Source organism: Propithecus coquereli, unplaced genomic scaffold (assembly GCF_000956105.1).
Source record: "Propithecus coquereli isolate 6110/MARCELLA unplaced genomic scaffold, Pcoq_1.0 Scaffold6, whole genome shotgun sequence".
NCBI classification, from domain to species: Eukaryota; Metazoa; Chordata; class Mammalia; order Primates; family Indriidae; genus Propithecus; species Propithecus coquereli.
Window position 1 is genome coordinate 14,843,332 of NW_012151951.1, and position 17,356 is coordinate 14,860,687.

The 17,356-nt window shown below is 40.1% G+C and overlaps 1 protein-coding gene across 2 annotated transcripts in view; it reads right to left on the minus strand.

The window, feature by feature from the left end:
* Positions 1–17,356, minus strand: part of CADM1 (cell adhesion molecule 1) — a 416,015-nt gene that overhangs the window by 31,399 nt on the left and 367,260 nt on the right. The window contains exons 6-8 of one of the 2 annotated variants that reach the window (XM_012659204.1): positions 17,233–17,332; positions 13,172–13,344; positions 8,451–8,528 (exon numbers count right to left, since the gene is read on the minus strand). In XM_012659204.1, the coding sequence (XP_012514658.1) occupies positions 8,451–8,528; positions 13,172–13,344; positions 17,233–17,332 (351 nt within the window). The remainder of the gene's footprint in view (positions 1–8,450; positions 8,529–13,171; positions 13,345–17,232; positions 17,333–17,356) is intronic. The other variant, XM_012659205.1, reaches the window with a different exon arrangement.

Below are 17,356 nucleotides of genomic sequence, written 5' to 3' on the forward strand. Positions count from 1 at the left end.
CCTTCATAATTGCATTATGACTTCATGCAGAAACCACAGACACCCTGGCTTCGGAGTGAGTGCAACTCTGTGAAGTAGCATGTATTAGGGTATCTTAATCAGAAGCCTGGAGAAATGTGCAAGCCCACCCTGTGAATCAACTTGTGGGGTCACCATACTGTTTTGATAACATTCTAAGTGCATAGGCAAAGTGCAAACACTAAATTTCCAATATAAGTGATAAATGCTGTAATCAGCTTGAAAAATGAGAGTGTCTAATTGCTCTAACAAAAGGTTTTTTTAAAACTCTATTTATTGGTGCCTTAAAAAAATCATCTTTGAGCTAGGCCTGAGAAAAATAAGTCACAAAAAGTTGAGCTGGACTTATGGTAGTGTTGGGTTATGAAATTTAAAAGGCCCAGCTAAGATATTGTCTCTATTTTCATTTTAATTACAATGAGGGCAAATTTATTGTACATTTATTTTATACGGCCAGAAAAAACCAATCCCATGTTCTTGAAAACCCAGTAAGTGTACGATCTTAATAGTCACTCTCTGGTTGTTTTATGAGTATAATCGAATAAGGTATCCAAGGAAGGGCCCCGCACTGTTATTGGAAAGATGCACATTTTTCTCAATATTGACTTCTTAGTCTCCCAGTCCTACAAAAAGTTTATGGCATCCTATCTTGAATAAATGACACATCACCTATATTTCATGTTACAGCATATTTACGAAGTGAAAAAGGTCTGACAGTGTGTAAAATTAGAGACGCTGGCCATTTAACCAAGTAGAAAAAAAAATTAAAAAAAAGACTGCACAAGAGGCAGCTGGGCAATATTTAGTTGAAACAGTCATGTGTAAGCTCCACTGTGGCATATTCTAATCCTTTCATATGGATTCTCTCCAACTTAGAATTGTTCATTGAGTGTGACAGACTGGGGGTTTAAAACTAATCCATAAATTGGTCCATGGTTTCAAACACAACGGGTGCCATAAATGAAAATGAAAATCCTAGAACGAAATTAAATTCACAACCTAAAATACTTTTTCTTCCCCAATCGACCTGTGGTGTTTCTACTTTACAGTGCACGGATTCACTGCGAGACTGCGTTTTGGGGTGTGTGTGAGTAGGGTATACGTTAAAAAATGCACAGTGTAATAACCCACAGAACCCAATCTACTCGAAAGCAGAGTTTAATTGTAAAGAATTTAAATTCTCCCATTTTGATTGTCATAAGCTTAAATGAAAGCATACTAAGCAGTCCAGACATATTTTAATGCACTTTCCCCCAGTTTATTTTCTTAACTAAAGTCAATAAGAAGCCAATGGGTTTTCTTAATTGAATTCCCCTTCAGTTTGTGTTATGGAGGTGCTTTAAATCTGGACAGTAGGGCAGGCAAGGAATTCCCCTGACAATTTTATTTTCATAGTTGTGCTGTGCTGGCCAATATATATTAAATATAGGCGTTTTTTTCCCTTTTTTTCTTTCAACTTATTTGAAATCTATTGAAAACAAAAATAAGTGCTGGAAAATTAAACTCTGAAATTTATTTTCTACTGGTTTCCTGGTTAATTTTCTTTCCACCTATGTTATTCTTTAATTAAACTTCCATTTCTTAGGGATGGGAGAAGTGGATAGGAACAGAACTAAAGGGAAAAGGCCCAAATAGGAGAGCCATAATAAAGCTCTTTTTTACTTTTTAATGTCATCTCCCCTATGAGTGAAGAGATTGCATGTCACACAACAGCAGGAAGGGGAGTTGATTTTTTTTTTTTTTTTTGGTTAAGCAATTTCAAGTTTTGTTAAAAGCTTCTTCAGAATTGTTCACTAGTGCTGCTGTGCCCCTGAGATCTTTTCATTTGCAAACCAGATGTTCTGCAAAATAATAGGAGTCTGTATAGTGGTTTCATTTAACTAGGAAAAGAATTCTTGTATCATGTTGCCGGTGAATACTAGGTGGAAGGAGGGACAGAGAGGGGGAAGGCGCAGGGGAAGGGAGGAAGAGAGGGTGTTTCAAGGAGGGTGGTGATTGAGAAGGGGAAGAGGCTCCCTAAGTCCTAGCAAATGTGTTACATACAGGAGGGCTGCGGCCTTCCTGCCACGTCCTCTATTTCCCACTACCACGACAGCCCCAAGTATCTTTTTCTAATCCCGAGAAAACTGTATTCCTGATATTATTTATTTGCACTGTTGGTAGATCTTTAGTATGGAAATATGCCACATCTTTATCTCCAGAATTGTTTTTAAAATAAAGGGCATAAAATTATGGAAATTATGATAGAAGCACTAGGAAAAAAAATCTCACTGATTTTCCATCTCTCATTCCTTTTCAAAAAAATGTGGAATCAGGTGACCTTCATCACTGTAGTATTTTAATTTCTTCCATTCCCTCCTGAATGAATATGGGTCAAAAGCTGGTTGGCTATGATACTATTCGTAATAGGTTTACCACCATCAGCAAAATAAAAATGTAGACAAGATAGTATGGAAAAAAAATGGGCATGAACTTTTCAGAGCAAAAACTTGAAAAGGTATCTCATTATACCAAAGGAGGCTCAGGAGGAGTTACTAGTGCCCCAATGATACTCTTGTCACCAGGCATACTGGCATATCAGTAAGTATTCAACACACGACAAATGAAAGATAGTCTCAATGGAGTAGATGCCACCTCTAGAAAAAAGGCTATTTAGTAAACATTCTAGGATGAAGATGTGTATTTCCTAGTAACAGTGGCTTGATCTATGCCTAGAACATAAATACATGCAAATACACACACACACTGAAGATAGATGCTTGAAGTAACGTTGGACCTTCATGCTCAATTTCCAAAATGCCATTCTGTCTTAGCCACACTGTACCCATTCTTTGATGAAACAGACCAAAGTCCCTGTGATGCTCTCCTCTGACTTCAATGGCACCCTCTGCCTGTGTCACTGAATCACCCCAACTGCACAGTATCTCCTACTGAGTTCCAACGTGTATAACCTATTTCTTCAACCATATTTTAAGGGGTTCAGAGAGCCTTTTGTCTCCATAGGAACTAGCACAGTGTTGTACATACTATTATGGGTGGTAAATATTTGTTGAATGTTATGGCTAAAATCAGACCAGCCCTTGCACCATGCAAATATGAACAGCACAGAGTAGGACTTATTAAGCTAAGATCCTGGGGAACAGACAGTTCTATGTGGAGGAAAGCTCTCTATTATAATTTAGATGGTCAGGCCACAGATTTGGTCTTAAGCACAGGTGTATTACTTTCCTTTGTACCTAAGAAACTGAGAACATATGCTCTGGTGCTGAGTTTCCCCACTTTGGCATATTCTATAAATATCACTGAAGGATAAGGGCTGTGCCCACCCTTCTTTATTTAAGTAATCTAAGCCACATTACACACACAAAAAGCTTATGATATCAGACTATTGAAAACCAAAACAATAACGTAGGCCTGGGGGCAGGAATCATTTTCTCCAAGGTATATTGGTTTTTGAGTGCTTAGACACCAATAAGAAAAAATTTTGCTATTTTCTTTTCCAAAGAACACAAAATATTTAATTGGGTGCGTACTTTAAAAAGGAGGAAAACTCATTTAGAAATGACCTACTTCATTCTTATGAAAGGATTTTTAAATGTGTTTCAGAATTTGGCCCTATAGCTATTCATTTCTCATTCTAAGGTGGTTTTAATTTTTTAATTTATGACAGTCACATGTATAGTGTGACCTACAGGTTGAACTCCTCCCGGCCTGAATTTTCTATGGAAGCTGCTGTGTGTTTAAAACCGAGTGCTGAGTCCTTTCTATGGTATTCTCCATCAAGCATCTAACTCAGACGCAACTGGGCAGGAACAATACAATATTCACATTAACTAGGAAGAGAAACACAAAACATTTTCCTAAGATGATTACAGGAAAAAAGCTTGAACCAACTAGGAGACAGGGGCTAAAGCTATCAACAAACACAGAAACAGGTAATTTTATGTATACCTAAGACCCAAAGTCAGTTAACTACAAAGAAAGTAAAAAACAAGACAGAACAAACAAATCCACTCTAGTATGGCAGCAAAGTTTTCTTCTAGTTTCTGAAGGAATCTGCATGAATCTGCATGAATCTTACCCAGGGTAATGGCTGGCTGTCTCTGTCTTTTAATAAAGGATTCCAAGGGCAATATAAATTATGCAGTTTGTGCTTCCCTATGACAGCATATATCTTCATGAATGAAACCACACAGACAACTTGACATGATAAAGAAAGAATGGCTTGCCAATAGCAATAGTTGAAACAGAAATTGGCCAGGCGTGGTGGCTCACGCCTGTAATCCTAGCACTTTGGGAGGCTGAGGTGGGAGGACTGCTTGAGGCCAGGAGTTCAAGACCAGCTTGAGCAACATAGAGAGACCCCCCCCCAATCTCTACAAAAAAATTAAAAAATTAGCTGGGCATGGTGGCGCACACCTGTAGTCCTAGTTACACAGGAGGCTGAGTCAGGAGAATCGCTTGAGCCCAGAGCTCAAGGTTGCAGTGAGCTATGATGATGCCACTACTCTAGCCCAGGCAACACAGCGAGACCCTATCTCAAAAAAAAAAAAAAAAAAAATTATATGGCTAAGCCATATAATTGGCCTATGGCTAAGCCTAGGCTCTGAATGGCTCCCAATCCAATTTTATCCCCCAAATTGTTTTTTATTTGCAAAGAAATTCTAATGACATTATAAAGGCTTAATAGTCGTAAAGCCACAACAGTGTTGATTTGGCAAATTGACATTAAATACGGATGCTTCTCAACTTACGATGGGGTTATGTCCCAATAAACTCACCCTAAGTTGAGAATGCATGTAATACACTTAACCTACTGAACATCACAGCTCAGCCTCGCCTACCTAAAATGTGCTCAGAATATCATCACATTAGCCTACAGCTGGGCAAAGATCATCTAACACAAAGCCTATTTTATAATAAAGTGTTGAAGATCTCATGTAATTTATTGAATACTGTACTGAAAGTGAAAAACAAAATGGCTGTATGGGTACAGTTTCTACTAAATGTGTTGCTTTAACACCATGATAAAGTAGAAAAATCCTAAGTTGAACCATCATAAATTGGGGACGGTCTGTCTGCATTCCTTTCAGTACTTTAGAGACCACAAAAATTTCTCCCTAGTAAGGCCACCTGAGATGCGTGCCTCCATGTGTAACTACCAGACTTGCTCCACGCAGGGCAGGCATGGAGAAAGCGCCCTGCACATCCCACACATGAGGGCTATGAGTCTGGGTGGGCACAGGAGAGGGTCAGACTGGGTTCACAATTCTTCTCTTTCAAGGGTCTCCAGGACGAAGCTTTAACATGTTTTGAGGGAGTCAGGTGACTCGGAACAGAATGCCAGTCTGCCTTCCTAACAAGGGGAACAATTTGATTATCCTGGTTATGGAAGATAAAAGATAACACTGGAACACTTCCTTTCAGAGAAATCGGAAATTGACTATGACTTTTTGAGTTTAAAAATATATTTCTATTGCATGTGTACATTTTTCGTGTAATGAAACTCTGACCTGGGGAATGGGTTTCAGTTATTGCATTTGACTGGGAGAAAAGAAATAGATGACTGTGGACTTCTTTTTTTTTTTTTTTTTTAAGCTCAGGCTTTATGTTACTGTCACTGGACATGGCTGTTGAAGCTTTTAAGGCTAATGGTGGCTGTAATGTACCAAACAGTGCAAGAGAGAAGAGGTGGAAATTAATTTAGCTATCCATTTGTCAGGATTCAGTCCGGAAGATTTTTTAGGAACCAATCTAAATCTAGGGGATAGTCTGGACCTTTAAAATGGGACACAGAATCATTCAGCTCCATAACCTTTAATCTGTTTGGAGAAAGGAGCAAATGTTAAATTCTACAAGTGTACTTTCTGGGCAAGATAAATATATATAAGACTGCTTGTTAAGACACAGTAAGTCTAGAAGATCACATCCATTAAGGCAACGGATTCGGCAATGTTGTTTTAGTAGCAATTTCAGTTTAACTACTCTTGGGTGTGCCAGTGAGAATCTGGACATTCATTACCGCAGATGCGTTTTGTGTGCAGAAAGGCTAAAGTGCATCCTATGAGATCATCTTACATTACCTTGAGCTGAGAGGCCAGGAGCAGAGAGGCAGAGCAGAGACAAGCTACCTTTGATGTGGACAGAGCTACCTTTGATGTGGACAGAAATATAGCATTGTTTATTTTAAAAATTTCCTCTTAAATGGAGTCTCTGCAGTCAGAACTGTGATAACAGTGAGTTGTAGCTGTTTGAGGACATAAGATTAGCTTTAGTCTGGAGTGAAGGATTAAGAGCTGTGAACTGAAGCGACTCCGCTGAGTTGCTGAGATTGATTGTGAGGGGGGAGGAGTTCAGGGAGTGTTAAGAAAGGTCTTAAAAAAATAAAAGCCCCAGCAACCGAGAAGGCCAGCCACAAATGAAAAGCGTTGTTCCATATTAAAAAGAAATGTGGTGTTTATACCCTCAGCGAATAAGGCCTTGACTGCCTTGAGATGTAAACCTGGATACCTACCTAGACAGAACCTTCTCCAGTGAGAGGTAATAATAAAGGCCAGCTCATACCTGGGCAACTTCTGCAGAAACAAAACAGACCACTGATGGTTTTCCTGAAGGGTTAACGTATGCAGGGCAGTGGGGAATTAGGTGATGTAATTTATACTGACATTCAAAGGGCCTTTTACAGGAAACTTTATGAAAACCTGGTAAGAAGAGCACAAGCCTAATTCAGTTTACAGACTGGGTAAGAGGTAAGATATCAGAAAAGGTAAGGACCTAGTCTTAGCAAGACAGGCTGATAGCTGGTGGCTCTGGAAATCAGAGTTAGGAAGGAGCACCTTTGATATGCTTATGAATGGCAGAGAAAACGGGAGGAACGGATTGACTATGAGGAGCTGATTCATTATGCTAACGAGCTGAGTTTACTTAAGAAGCAGAAGGAAGTCACAAAAAGCTAAAACAGAAACACACACAGACAAGCATTTAGGAAGCAGCCTGGATGGGGCTGAGCTTAGAGTGAGACACAAAAACCAATTGATGGATTTTCAGAAGATTGAAAATGAAGTGCTGGCACTGATGGTTTCGTAACCAATGTTTAGAAAAATCCTCAATAGTGGCTTAAATAAGGGTTTTCTTTGTTCCACTGTAATGGGTAGAAAGGTGAAGAAAACTGAGATTAGACAATCTATTGTTATATTCCATCAACCGATGAGGCCTCCTCTGTCACTGAACACTTTGAATGTTTGTCATCTCTATCTTACCGACCCCTGAGAGATTGCAAATGTCTCTAGAACGCCAAGGTAAAGGACAGCTGCTGCGTTTAGGGCGCTACAGGGGAGCTGACCACGAAGAGTAAGGAGTAAAATATCCAGTGTTCATAAAGAAGTCCAGTAACAGGTTTGTGCTTCGGGGCACACTGGGTACCAGAACCCTTGCAGTGTCGTCAGATAACAGAATGAAGTGGAAAAGTTACTTTTTCAAGAGATTTTTTTTCTCACAGAATAATTCCTTTTACCTGTTTCCGTGGTAGGTCCCTGTAAACAGTGGTTGGGGAAGGCCTTATCTAAGGAAATCCTGCACATCAGGTTGACATAGTGCAGCCATAAGCTTTCCTACTTCGGTGGGCAGAAGGAACTCCACGGCTCCTAGACAAGCAATGTCAAGCAACAGGGAGCGCCACTGGATACCAGGAAGGGCCGGATGGCACGCCACCACCCTCAGTGACAGTCATGAATAAGAGACAGCGAAACTCGTGCTGAATAAGAGTTTCAGACGCCCCAAAGGGATAAAGCTGCAGAGACAGAACCACTGTAGTCGCCTTTCCCACTCCTCCAACATGCGACTGAGGGCAGGGAGGGGTGCGTGAGTGCTCAGCATGGAAAAGACAGTGACTCCCTCTGATCTTTTGTGACTATCCAGGCAATACAAACAGGTAGCAACACTGTCAGCGGGTACTCTTCGGAGCAGGAAGGATGACTATGCATCTTGGAGCATGGTCAAATAGGCATGTTCAAGTTAGGTGTGTGTGTTTTCCTTCCCAGGGATCGAGATGAAATTAAGACAGGGACAAGATCCAAAGCCACAATACTTACCATTTTATCAACTATGGCTAAGCAGAGGCTATTGGCGTGTTCTCTAGTAGCCAGGCTGCCATTTTCCCTAGCATTGTGCTTTGAATACTGATGCTTCAAAAAAAACTCCCTTATGCATAAGCTGCAAAATATCTGATCTACTGTTAACTGCTTGGATGTTAAAGATTTTCTGAGGTCCTTCAGATTCAACTTAAGAACATAGAACCTAATGTCTCTGGAGTTCCAAAATAAAGGAACAATAAAATTCCAAGGATTTCAAGGGAACTTTTAGGCTTCTTTTTATACATACCAGAAAGACAATATACAATCAGGACATTTTCAATGGTAATGAAGGTACCATACCTGTGATGATGGTAAGGATGGTGGTGGTGGTGGTGGTGGTGGTGGTTGTTGTGGGAGGAGGGATAGTTGTGGGGGGATCTGGATAAAAAAAAAAAGGAAAATCAAACCCACAATGCTGAACACAACAATGATCAGTAATGACAAAACAAAAGCATGAGGACATTGAGATGTTTGTTTGATGACTTCCCCCTTTAAACCCAAAAGTTCTCTCTCCCTGAAGATTTATGTCTTGTAATTATATCCCAGAGCCTTAGTTGGAAGAACTGAGAAAAGAAGAAAGAGATTTTTTATTAATGAAGTGAATTAGGGATGAGGAGAAGTGAAGTAGAGAAGCGAGGAGAAAAATCAAAACATATGACACTCCTCTCCCCTACCAGATTTCAAAGGTGAGGTTGAATCAGCTCCACACCAAGAGGGTACAATGGCTGTCATTTCGTTTATACTTTTACGGATGGGAGGAAGGAGGAGGAGATGGTGCTGCTCTATTTAAAGGGCTCCTATCAGCCAAGGATGAGTGTGCCCTGCACGCTTGCTCTCTAGGACTGTTAACTTCATTATTCTCCATCAATACATCCCAGCGGGAAGCAAAACTACTTCTATACTTGTAATAAATACAAAGAAGAGAGAATGTCACCACTAAATATCAAGTTCCAGGCATGTGAGATTTTACCGAGATTTTATTTTTTAAAAGTCAATAAATTTTATAACTTATAAATATTAATAAGTTGCCTCTGCTCGTGTTAAAAGCTTGACCTAAGTGGACTACAGTGATAAAACTGAAAGAACGTTTTCCATCTTGTAAACAAAGAACTAAATATAACCGAGGCTCGACCCTCAAAGCCAGGAACCCGATAGGGAACCCTCTGTCAGATATTTGATATACTGTATATTCTTCTATCATTTCAAAAATTATTTGGAGACAAGGGAAGGGCAAATATGAAAGAGAAAAAAAAAATTCTAAGCCCAAATGATCAAACTGAATGTGTTAAATTGTCAGCAAGACTTTGAACTAAGCAATCATTCTCCTATAATAGAGCATAAAATGATTTGAAAGCTTTTGATTTTAAATTTTATCTAAAGCATGTCAACTTTTTCTCCCTGACACATCTGGTGTCCTTTTATCTTCAAGTGAGCTCTCAGATTGTCTAATTAATACATCAAAACTTTAATTATATACTGCACCTTTATTGGGCTTGGTACAACTTCCTAAAAGTTTATGAAAACATTATTTTGCTGCTTGGTAAGTCTGCTTAAAATGATTCCTACCATTGATCAATAATCCAAGGTTTTAATTTTCCTCACAAGCTGCCTCTCTCACACAAACACACTTGGATGGATTTGATAGGGAAGAGTCGAGAGCAAACTGCTCTGTTTTAGGGAGATTCTGCTCCTTTAAGTTGGGGACACAATTAGTTTAAGGTATTGTTTAAAGCAGCCTCACATGAGTCCACAAAGGATCCCATTAAAAAAAAAATCTCATTCTCTTCTGAGAAGTGGATGGAAATGATTAAGTAAGTAATTTTAAACTACCTTTTTAAGAGAACAATAGGATGAGAAATACTGCAATTCAGGTAGTATGTTCGGTCTTGCTCCTTCCCACTTTTTATGGAGGCCACAGGTGTGGAAGCATTTTGTGACCTGGCAACTCGTTTGGATGCACCTACAATACCTGCTGCAGGTGCTGCTGCCGATACAGATGGAGCAGGTGCACTGACCCCCATGCCCGGTACTAAAGACACCTGCTCCCTCCACTACACAACAAAATTGCACCCACAGAGGTGCCTGCTGCCCAGCGTGGGGCCAGTTAATGTGGTTTTTCTATTTTGCCTGAATTATAATATTTACCATCAAAAAAGAACATTTGTACCTGGCAGACTTCCCCTTGTTATCCTATAATCTTATTTCTGTACCTATTCCTAAACGGATTGGCATAAAGTGTGTGATGTCCACAATATAAGAAAAGTGGACCTGAAGGTGATTTGCAAATATGATTACGAACCAAGGGGTGGGTGGACCAGACTAACGAGGGCACAGACTTCAGAGAAAGGTCACCGGTCCCTCCGACTTTGTGACAATCACACACTTTCAATTATCTTCGTCACTACTGGGGCCACTGTTGTCCTTCACATCTAGCTCAAGTGACCTGAATGAATTAGATTCTACTAACAGGTATAACCTCAGTGCTTAGATCATCTGTAGCAGGAAGAGCAATGTAAGGCCATTATGTAAGAAAATACAGAGTCTGAGCTAATGAGCTGTGTTTGACACGTAGAGGCTAAAAGAACAAAACCAATCGGGGCCCAGGCACTAACCAGCTAGATTCTTCATAGACAGAACTTACTTCCAGAAAATCCAACATTCTAGAGGGATGTCAACTTCTAGTTCATAAAGTACTTCGACAATTACTGTAGTACTATAATAAATAATCTTTGGAAAGAAAATCCACCCACTACCTTCACAAATTGCTAGGATATTTAATAGTAATACCTCAGGTTACTATGCTGGCCTATCGTTCCAAGTATGGCTACTAGTATTGATTAAGGAAGGTAGGTCGTATATTGTAGATCTGTCAAATCCTGAGACAAGGAGAGGTGCAACCATCTTGGGCTAGGAAGAGATACGTATGTTGCTGTCTCTGCCTAAACAGGTGGGTCCCTATGTTTCTTGGCTTTCAAATAATGCACTCTGGGCCACAGAGTTTATTCCAAGAGGACTATCTCATATTGGAGGGAACTGTTCTATTGGGAAGAAGTGAGAATAAGACAATTTACAGAGAAAAACTTTGCTGTGGACTTTAGAGTCAAAGTATCATGGTTCTAAAACATATTTAGTAACCTGGTGAAGTTGGGCAAAGTTGCAGCCTTTCTAAACTCCATTTTATCATCTGTAAAATGGGATGATGATAATGTTTACCTCATGGCGTTATTGTAGAGATTAGATGAAATCATGAATGTAAAACTGTCACCACAGGGCATGGAACAAAGTGAGCACTCAGTAAATGCTATGCTATAAGCTACTATCCAAAATTATTCAAATATAGCTATCTGTCCATCAAATCCACAAACTGCTTCTCATCTTGAGATGCAGGAGCAGTAGGTACAATAAATCAAAGTCGCTTTTCCAAATAACTTAGTCTTCTAAATGAGAAAAGCATAAAATAGACTGGTAGAAATAGACTGGTCACTGCTCTTTAAAATCTACAGTTTGTAAAAAGAGCTGGACTGAAAGTCCGTAAACCCGGGCCACAGCAACGTAGGGGACTCCCAGGAGGCACAGCCCGTGGTGTGAAGAGGGCACAGGCAGAAACGGAAGGGAGGAATTTACCTTCCACCCCTGCTGAACAGTCTGAGCAGAGGTGGCTCTGCGTCCCAGCAACTGAAAACAGGGCACGCTGCGCCCCTCTCGCCTACACGGAAGAGCCTTCGCGTGGACTTCCTTAACTACTGGGGAGAATGAGTGTTATTACGTGTGAACCACAGACAGTGTTGGGAGTGTGCAAAGAAAACATACTTCAGAAGTCTACAAATAACATGATTAGATGTGATCTTCTAATTTTGCAGTATGCTAAGGGGAAAAACCCCTCAGGTATAGGCTAAGGATTATATTTTAATATCCATGTAGATATGGTGTAAAGCATGCTTCTACTTGATTAAAAAGACTGCCACTCCTGTTTTCTTCATAAGGAAAGTACCCATGTTCTAAGAAATCATGGTGTAGATATTCCATACGTATATAATTTATGTGTCTGTGCACACGTTCATATATACTTAGATTATTTACACTACTGACATGAAGACAGAAATGGCTCCTGTCACATACACATTCAAATATTTATGACACATTGAAATTCTGATGTATCTGGTTACCCATTCTGTGTCATGTCAGTTCATGACTATTTTTCTTGATATAAAGCTAACTAAACTCTTGGACAGAATAGACTAAATTTGATATCATAAAATGATACCAGCAAACTAGAGAGGGCATGCACTCCTCAACTAAATAGAAAATATTCACCACACACAAAATCAGCCATAAGATATAAATGGGAGATAAGTTTAAATGCCTGCAACATAGTACATGCTCAATAAATGTCTGTTGATTAGAGAATGAAATTCATGATGTTATGTTTTAATAATCCTATAAAAAAGATATTAAGAAAATAGACAAATTTAAAAAAAACAAGGCTTTTGTGTCCAAAGCTGTAGGTATAGATGGTTTGTGTAGCACCCAAGGACCTTGTATTTGTTCTGAGTATTTACTGGCTTGCAACATCTTTTGGAATTTAATAGCTTCATGCTGAAAATAGAATAGTTCTGCTCATCAAAGCAGGAGAAAGGTTAGCCCAGGTATCAGAAAAAATACCACTGGGAATAAACTTTCTGAGCTGAAAAGCCACTAATTGGTAAGGCTGAATCTCTCAGTTATTACTTCTCACATAATCTCCATGGCTTGTGCCTGAGGACACAGCTTTCCTCCTCAGCATGACCAGGGACTGTAATCTGGTGGGAAATTCCCACGATTAGAGAGAGAGAGAGAGAGGAAAAGTCACCGCCCCCCAGGTGGAGACAGCAGGGTCCACCTCAGGCCAGGCTTCTTAAAGTTCTTGAAGGAAACCAACCGGTTTTTGGTTTTCAACTTGACCAAAAGCTTTGGGAGTGAATCATAAGCAGCAGCTACATGTGAATGACTCTAGTAGAAGAGCATTTTATCTTCTCACGTACCGTATACATACAGCATATAATCCGAGTGAGCTTTCCCCACTGTGTTTGAAGCTTCACAGCGGTATGTACCGTTATCTGTTTTGTTTAGGTTATTGATGAACAGGTTGGGCCCAGACAGTACGGCGTGTTGAGGCATTTCATCATCGACTCTCACCCAAGTTACCATCACAGGCCTGCAGCGCAGAGGGGAGAAAGACACGTTGCATTATTATTTCCCACCAAGACGTCTGCATCAAACTTCTCACCCACGCGTTAAATGAATCACATGCAGGGTGACACAATTAAAGAGGACCTACTGGAGATATTTTAAGCTCACGGAATTACAACCCTGAAGTCTCCAAAAATCTGTTTGGAATACAAATTTTTTTAAAAAAAAATGTTCAGGTGTTGAAAAACTCTGAACAGACCACAAGCAGGAGTCTTACTAGTTTCTAATTCATCTTCAACAAATCGGCAAATAAACCCATGTGCCCTACTTATATGCCCTGCTGTGTGGCTTCACACCAACTCAGACAGGATAGAGCTCACCCATTCTTAATCATCTCATTAATTAGGAAAAAAAAATCAAGTTCTTGGCTAGTGATACATGCATTCATCCAATGGTTACTAATACCCTAAGACTTGCTTAGAAGCCACTTGTGATTTTTAAATGGATTTTGAGCTTCACCAAAAGGAATAGACTTTTACATCTGAATAGCACTTTCTTCTGGCCTCTGCTGTTTGAAAAACCACTTCTGATTCTGGGAAGATGCAATCATTTCTTCTCCCCTTAAACCCTCCCCGATAACCTGCCTCCCCCTATCCAAGAAGCCACTGTTCTCTCTGGTGCCCTGGTCCACCTTGTCTGTCTGTTCCTTGGCAAACTGCCCTTCTTGACTGGCTCTCCAAGGTCCACACATTGTGAGGACTTTCCCCCCGTGTGTGCACCTGCAGTCCCCCAAGCTTGGGGTAGGACTCCCAGGTTAACCGCCATGGAATGCATCTCCACATGGATTCATCAGGTCCTACGGCACTTGCTCATCAGAGACAAGTTTGTTTTGGGGAGTTAAAGTACCACATTTGTATCCATCCGTAAAAAGCAAATTTTACAGGATTCACCAGAGCCAAAAATGCACACACACCAAGTATCTTTCAGACTCACTGAATTAAAGCTTTCGTTTTTCAATGCATCTCCCTCAATCTACTATGAAATCGAGGCCACATTTAAGATTGTGCCTGAAAACTTTTGTTTTCTTAATTTTATTTTATTTATTTTTATTTCAGGGTATTGTGAGGGTACAAACATTATGGTTACACTTTATGTCTTTGCCTCACCCAAGCGAGGGTAAGAGGCATGCCCTTCCCTCCTACAGTGCTCCCCGTGTCCTTTAGTTGTGGGTTTACGCCCCCATCCCCCTAATCCCTGCAGAGTATTACTGCCATGTGAGCACCCTGGTGTTCATCAGTTAGTACCAATTTGATGGCGAGTATAAGTGGAGTACATTCTTCCGATCTTGTGGTACCTCACTTTGGATAATGGGCTTAAGTTTAATCCAGGAAAGTATAAGAGGTGCTAGATCACTGTCATTTCTTACGATTGAGTAATATTCCATTGTATACATATACCAAATTTTAATAATCCACTCATGAATTGACGGGCACTTGGATTGTTTCCACATCCTTGCAATAGTGAATTGTGCTGCCATAAACATTCAGGTGCAGATGTCTTTATCATAGAATGTTTTTTGCTCTTTTGGGTAGATGCCTAATAGTGCTATCGCTGGATCAAATGGTATTTCTATTTTTAGCTCTTTGAGGTATTTCCAAATTAAAAACCACAATGAGATATCACCTAACCTCAGTGAGATTGGCCTCTATCGAAAAATCCCAAAACAACAAATGCTGGCGAGGATGTGGAGAGACAGGAACACTCTTATACTGCTGGTGGCACTGAACATTAGTGCAACCTCTGTGGAAAAGAATTTGAAAACTTTTGATTTAAAGGAAGGACAAAAGAGATTCCAGCGCAGAAGTGACTTCCTTCCAGTTCCTACGGCTACCTCTAGGAACAGTGCCATGACAAGAGACCCGTGCTTAATGATGAACGGATACTCAAGTTAGGCCTGTCAAGTAGCATTCCAATTTTCAAATAGGATGTGAAGTTACAATTTTTCTTTAATTACACATGGGTTTGTCATCACAACCCAGTAAATTATTTAAAAATTAGTACTGCATATGTCCTCCTCGTAGGCGATGGCAAATGGGTCTGTCTGGCAATCAGACCTAATGTCCTGCTGCTTGACAGCTGAAACAATCAGTGGGGGTAAGTGCTGAGAATATTCACAACATTTAATGGCAAGTTAAATTACCATTTTTATTGTATGCAATTTCTTGAGAAAATAAATAGGTAATATGCTAGAAGGGATAGCAGCAGAGTAATGCAAGCTTGCTCACACAACCATATACCAGTACCTATTTGAGAGGAACAAACAAATACCTCGCTGGTGTAAATGTCCTGGAGGAAACATGTAATTTACTGTCCTCACGGCACATTCAATTGAACACAGTACCTTCTTCAGGGGAAAAATACAAAAACAAAATATAGGTTTGCAAGCCATACATTGTAAATGTGGTTAATGTGGCTGAATATAGGTGTTGCAGTGGCAAGAGGCCTCTGAGAATTTTTTTTTTCCCCTCCATTGGATTGTTTTGGGAAAAAGGTAAGCTGCTAATTAGGGCATAATTCAAACAGTTTACAAAAAGAAAGGTCTGAATCTTTGGCAGCGCTCAAAAGAGAAAAAGACCGCTCTGCTGAAGCTTGAAGCATTCAAAACCAAATAACTTGGGAACACCAGAGGGAAAGCAAAACAGAACCAAGACCCCCTCCCACCTCCTAAAGGTCATCTTTAAAACTCCACATGGTTAGAACAGACACAAGGAAATTCTAGCCCATGGAGAGGCAAGCTCAAATTAGGGAGGGTTGAAATGAGAAGGGGGAACCGACAGCAGCCAGGCTCCCCTGTGGTTCTCTGGTCTGTTGTCATACGTCATTCCTTAGCCGCAGTGGGGAGATTTCTTTCCAGAGATTTTGGGGGAAGCTTTGTTATGATGCTCTGAGTTCTGTATATGAAAACTGTGATGACGCTGGTTAGCAAAACTCTCTGAGGAAAAAACAAATCATACCACAGAGACAGCAGAGGGAGCTCAGTGCTGTTTTTTGTTGGGTACCACTGACGTTTGAGTGCCCTTAACCCCGACATTGACACATTCTTCCATTTTCTGATTCCCTGGGTTGTATTTCCCCCAAGAAACAGTTAAAAACAATCTTTGCTAGAAAGACGAAAAACCTCCCCTCCACCAAGTAAACAATAATATTTCATGTGGTTCCGCCATGTGGCTTTTTTGCTGTATTAGTGATAATACGTGTAGTTCCTCCACTTCACGTTGGATCATTTAGTAGGGCAAATGAAATAGTGCCTTTATACTTTCCATAAAATAAGAATCTTAGTGGGTTCTTCTTTTTCTCTTATGCAATGGTGTATATATCCTCCTTGAGAAAAGTTCCTGAACCTTTCCTTACAACAAAAATATTTCTAGGAGTTAAATATGACACTTTTCTTTGAGGGAAGGAGATATAAAATTAAAGGCAGGGCAAATTCATTTTCCTACAGCTGGCCCTAAACATAGCAGCTTCACGTAAGTCTGAAAACCATTTCTCCAGCGGCTTAGACATTAACACAGAAGGTGGCAGATATATCATTAGATTGTGGGCACACTAAAAATTTATTAGGATTATTTTTTTGTGTGTGAGAGAAAATAGTCCTGACAATCATGTTGATGATAATAAAATAGAATTAGCTGAGATTTCAATCTTAGCTGGCATTTAATTTTTCTCCCAATCCTGACCATAACGAACCACAGATATTTATTCCCTCTTTCACTGAATATTCTTTATTTCCTGAGAATCTTCCATCCCTTGCAGCAGGAGACAGGTGACAGGCCAATGAGTTGTGAACGCACATCTCTGTGTTGTGACATTTACTGCTCATGACCCTCTGCCAACCTTGGCCTTCAGAACTTACTGGGGCTTCCCGATGGCTTCACATGTTAACTCAAGCGCGTCCCCTTCCCGGGTTAGGCCTTGTAGAGGATAAGTCATCTGAATATGCACTTGAGGCTTATCTGTGTGACAACAACACAAAGTAT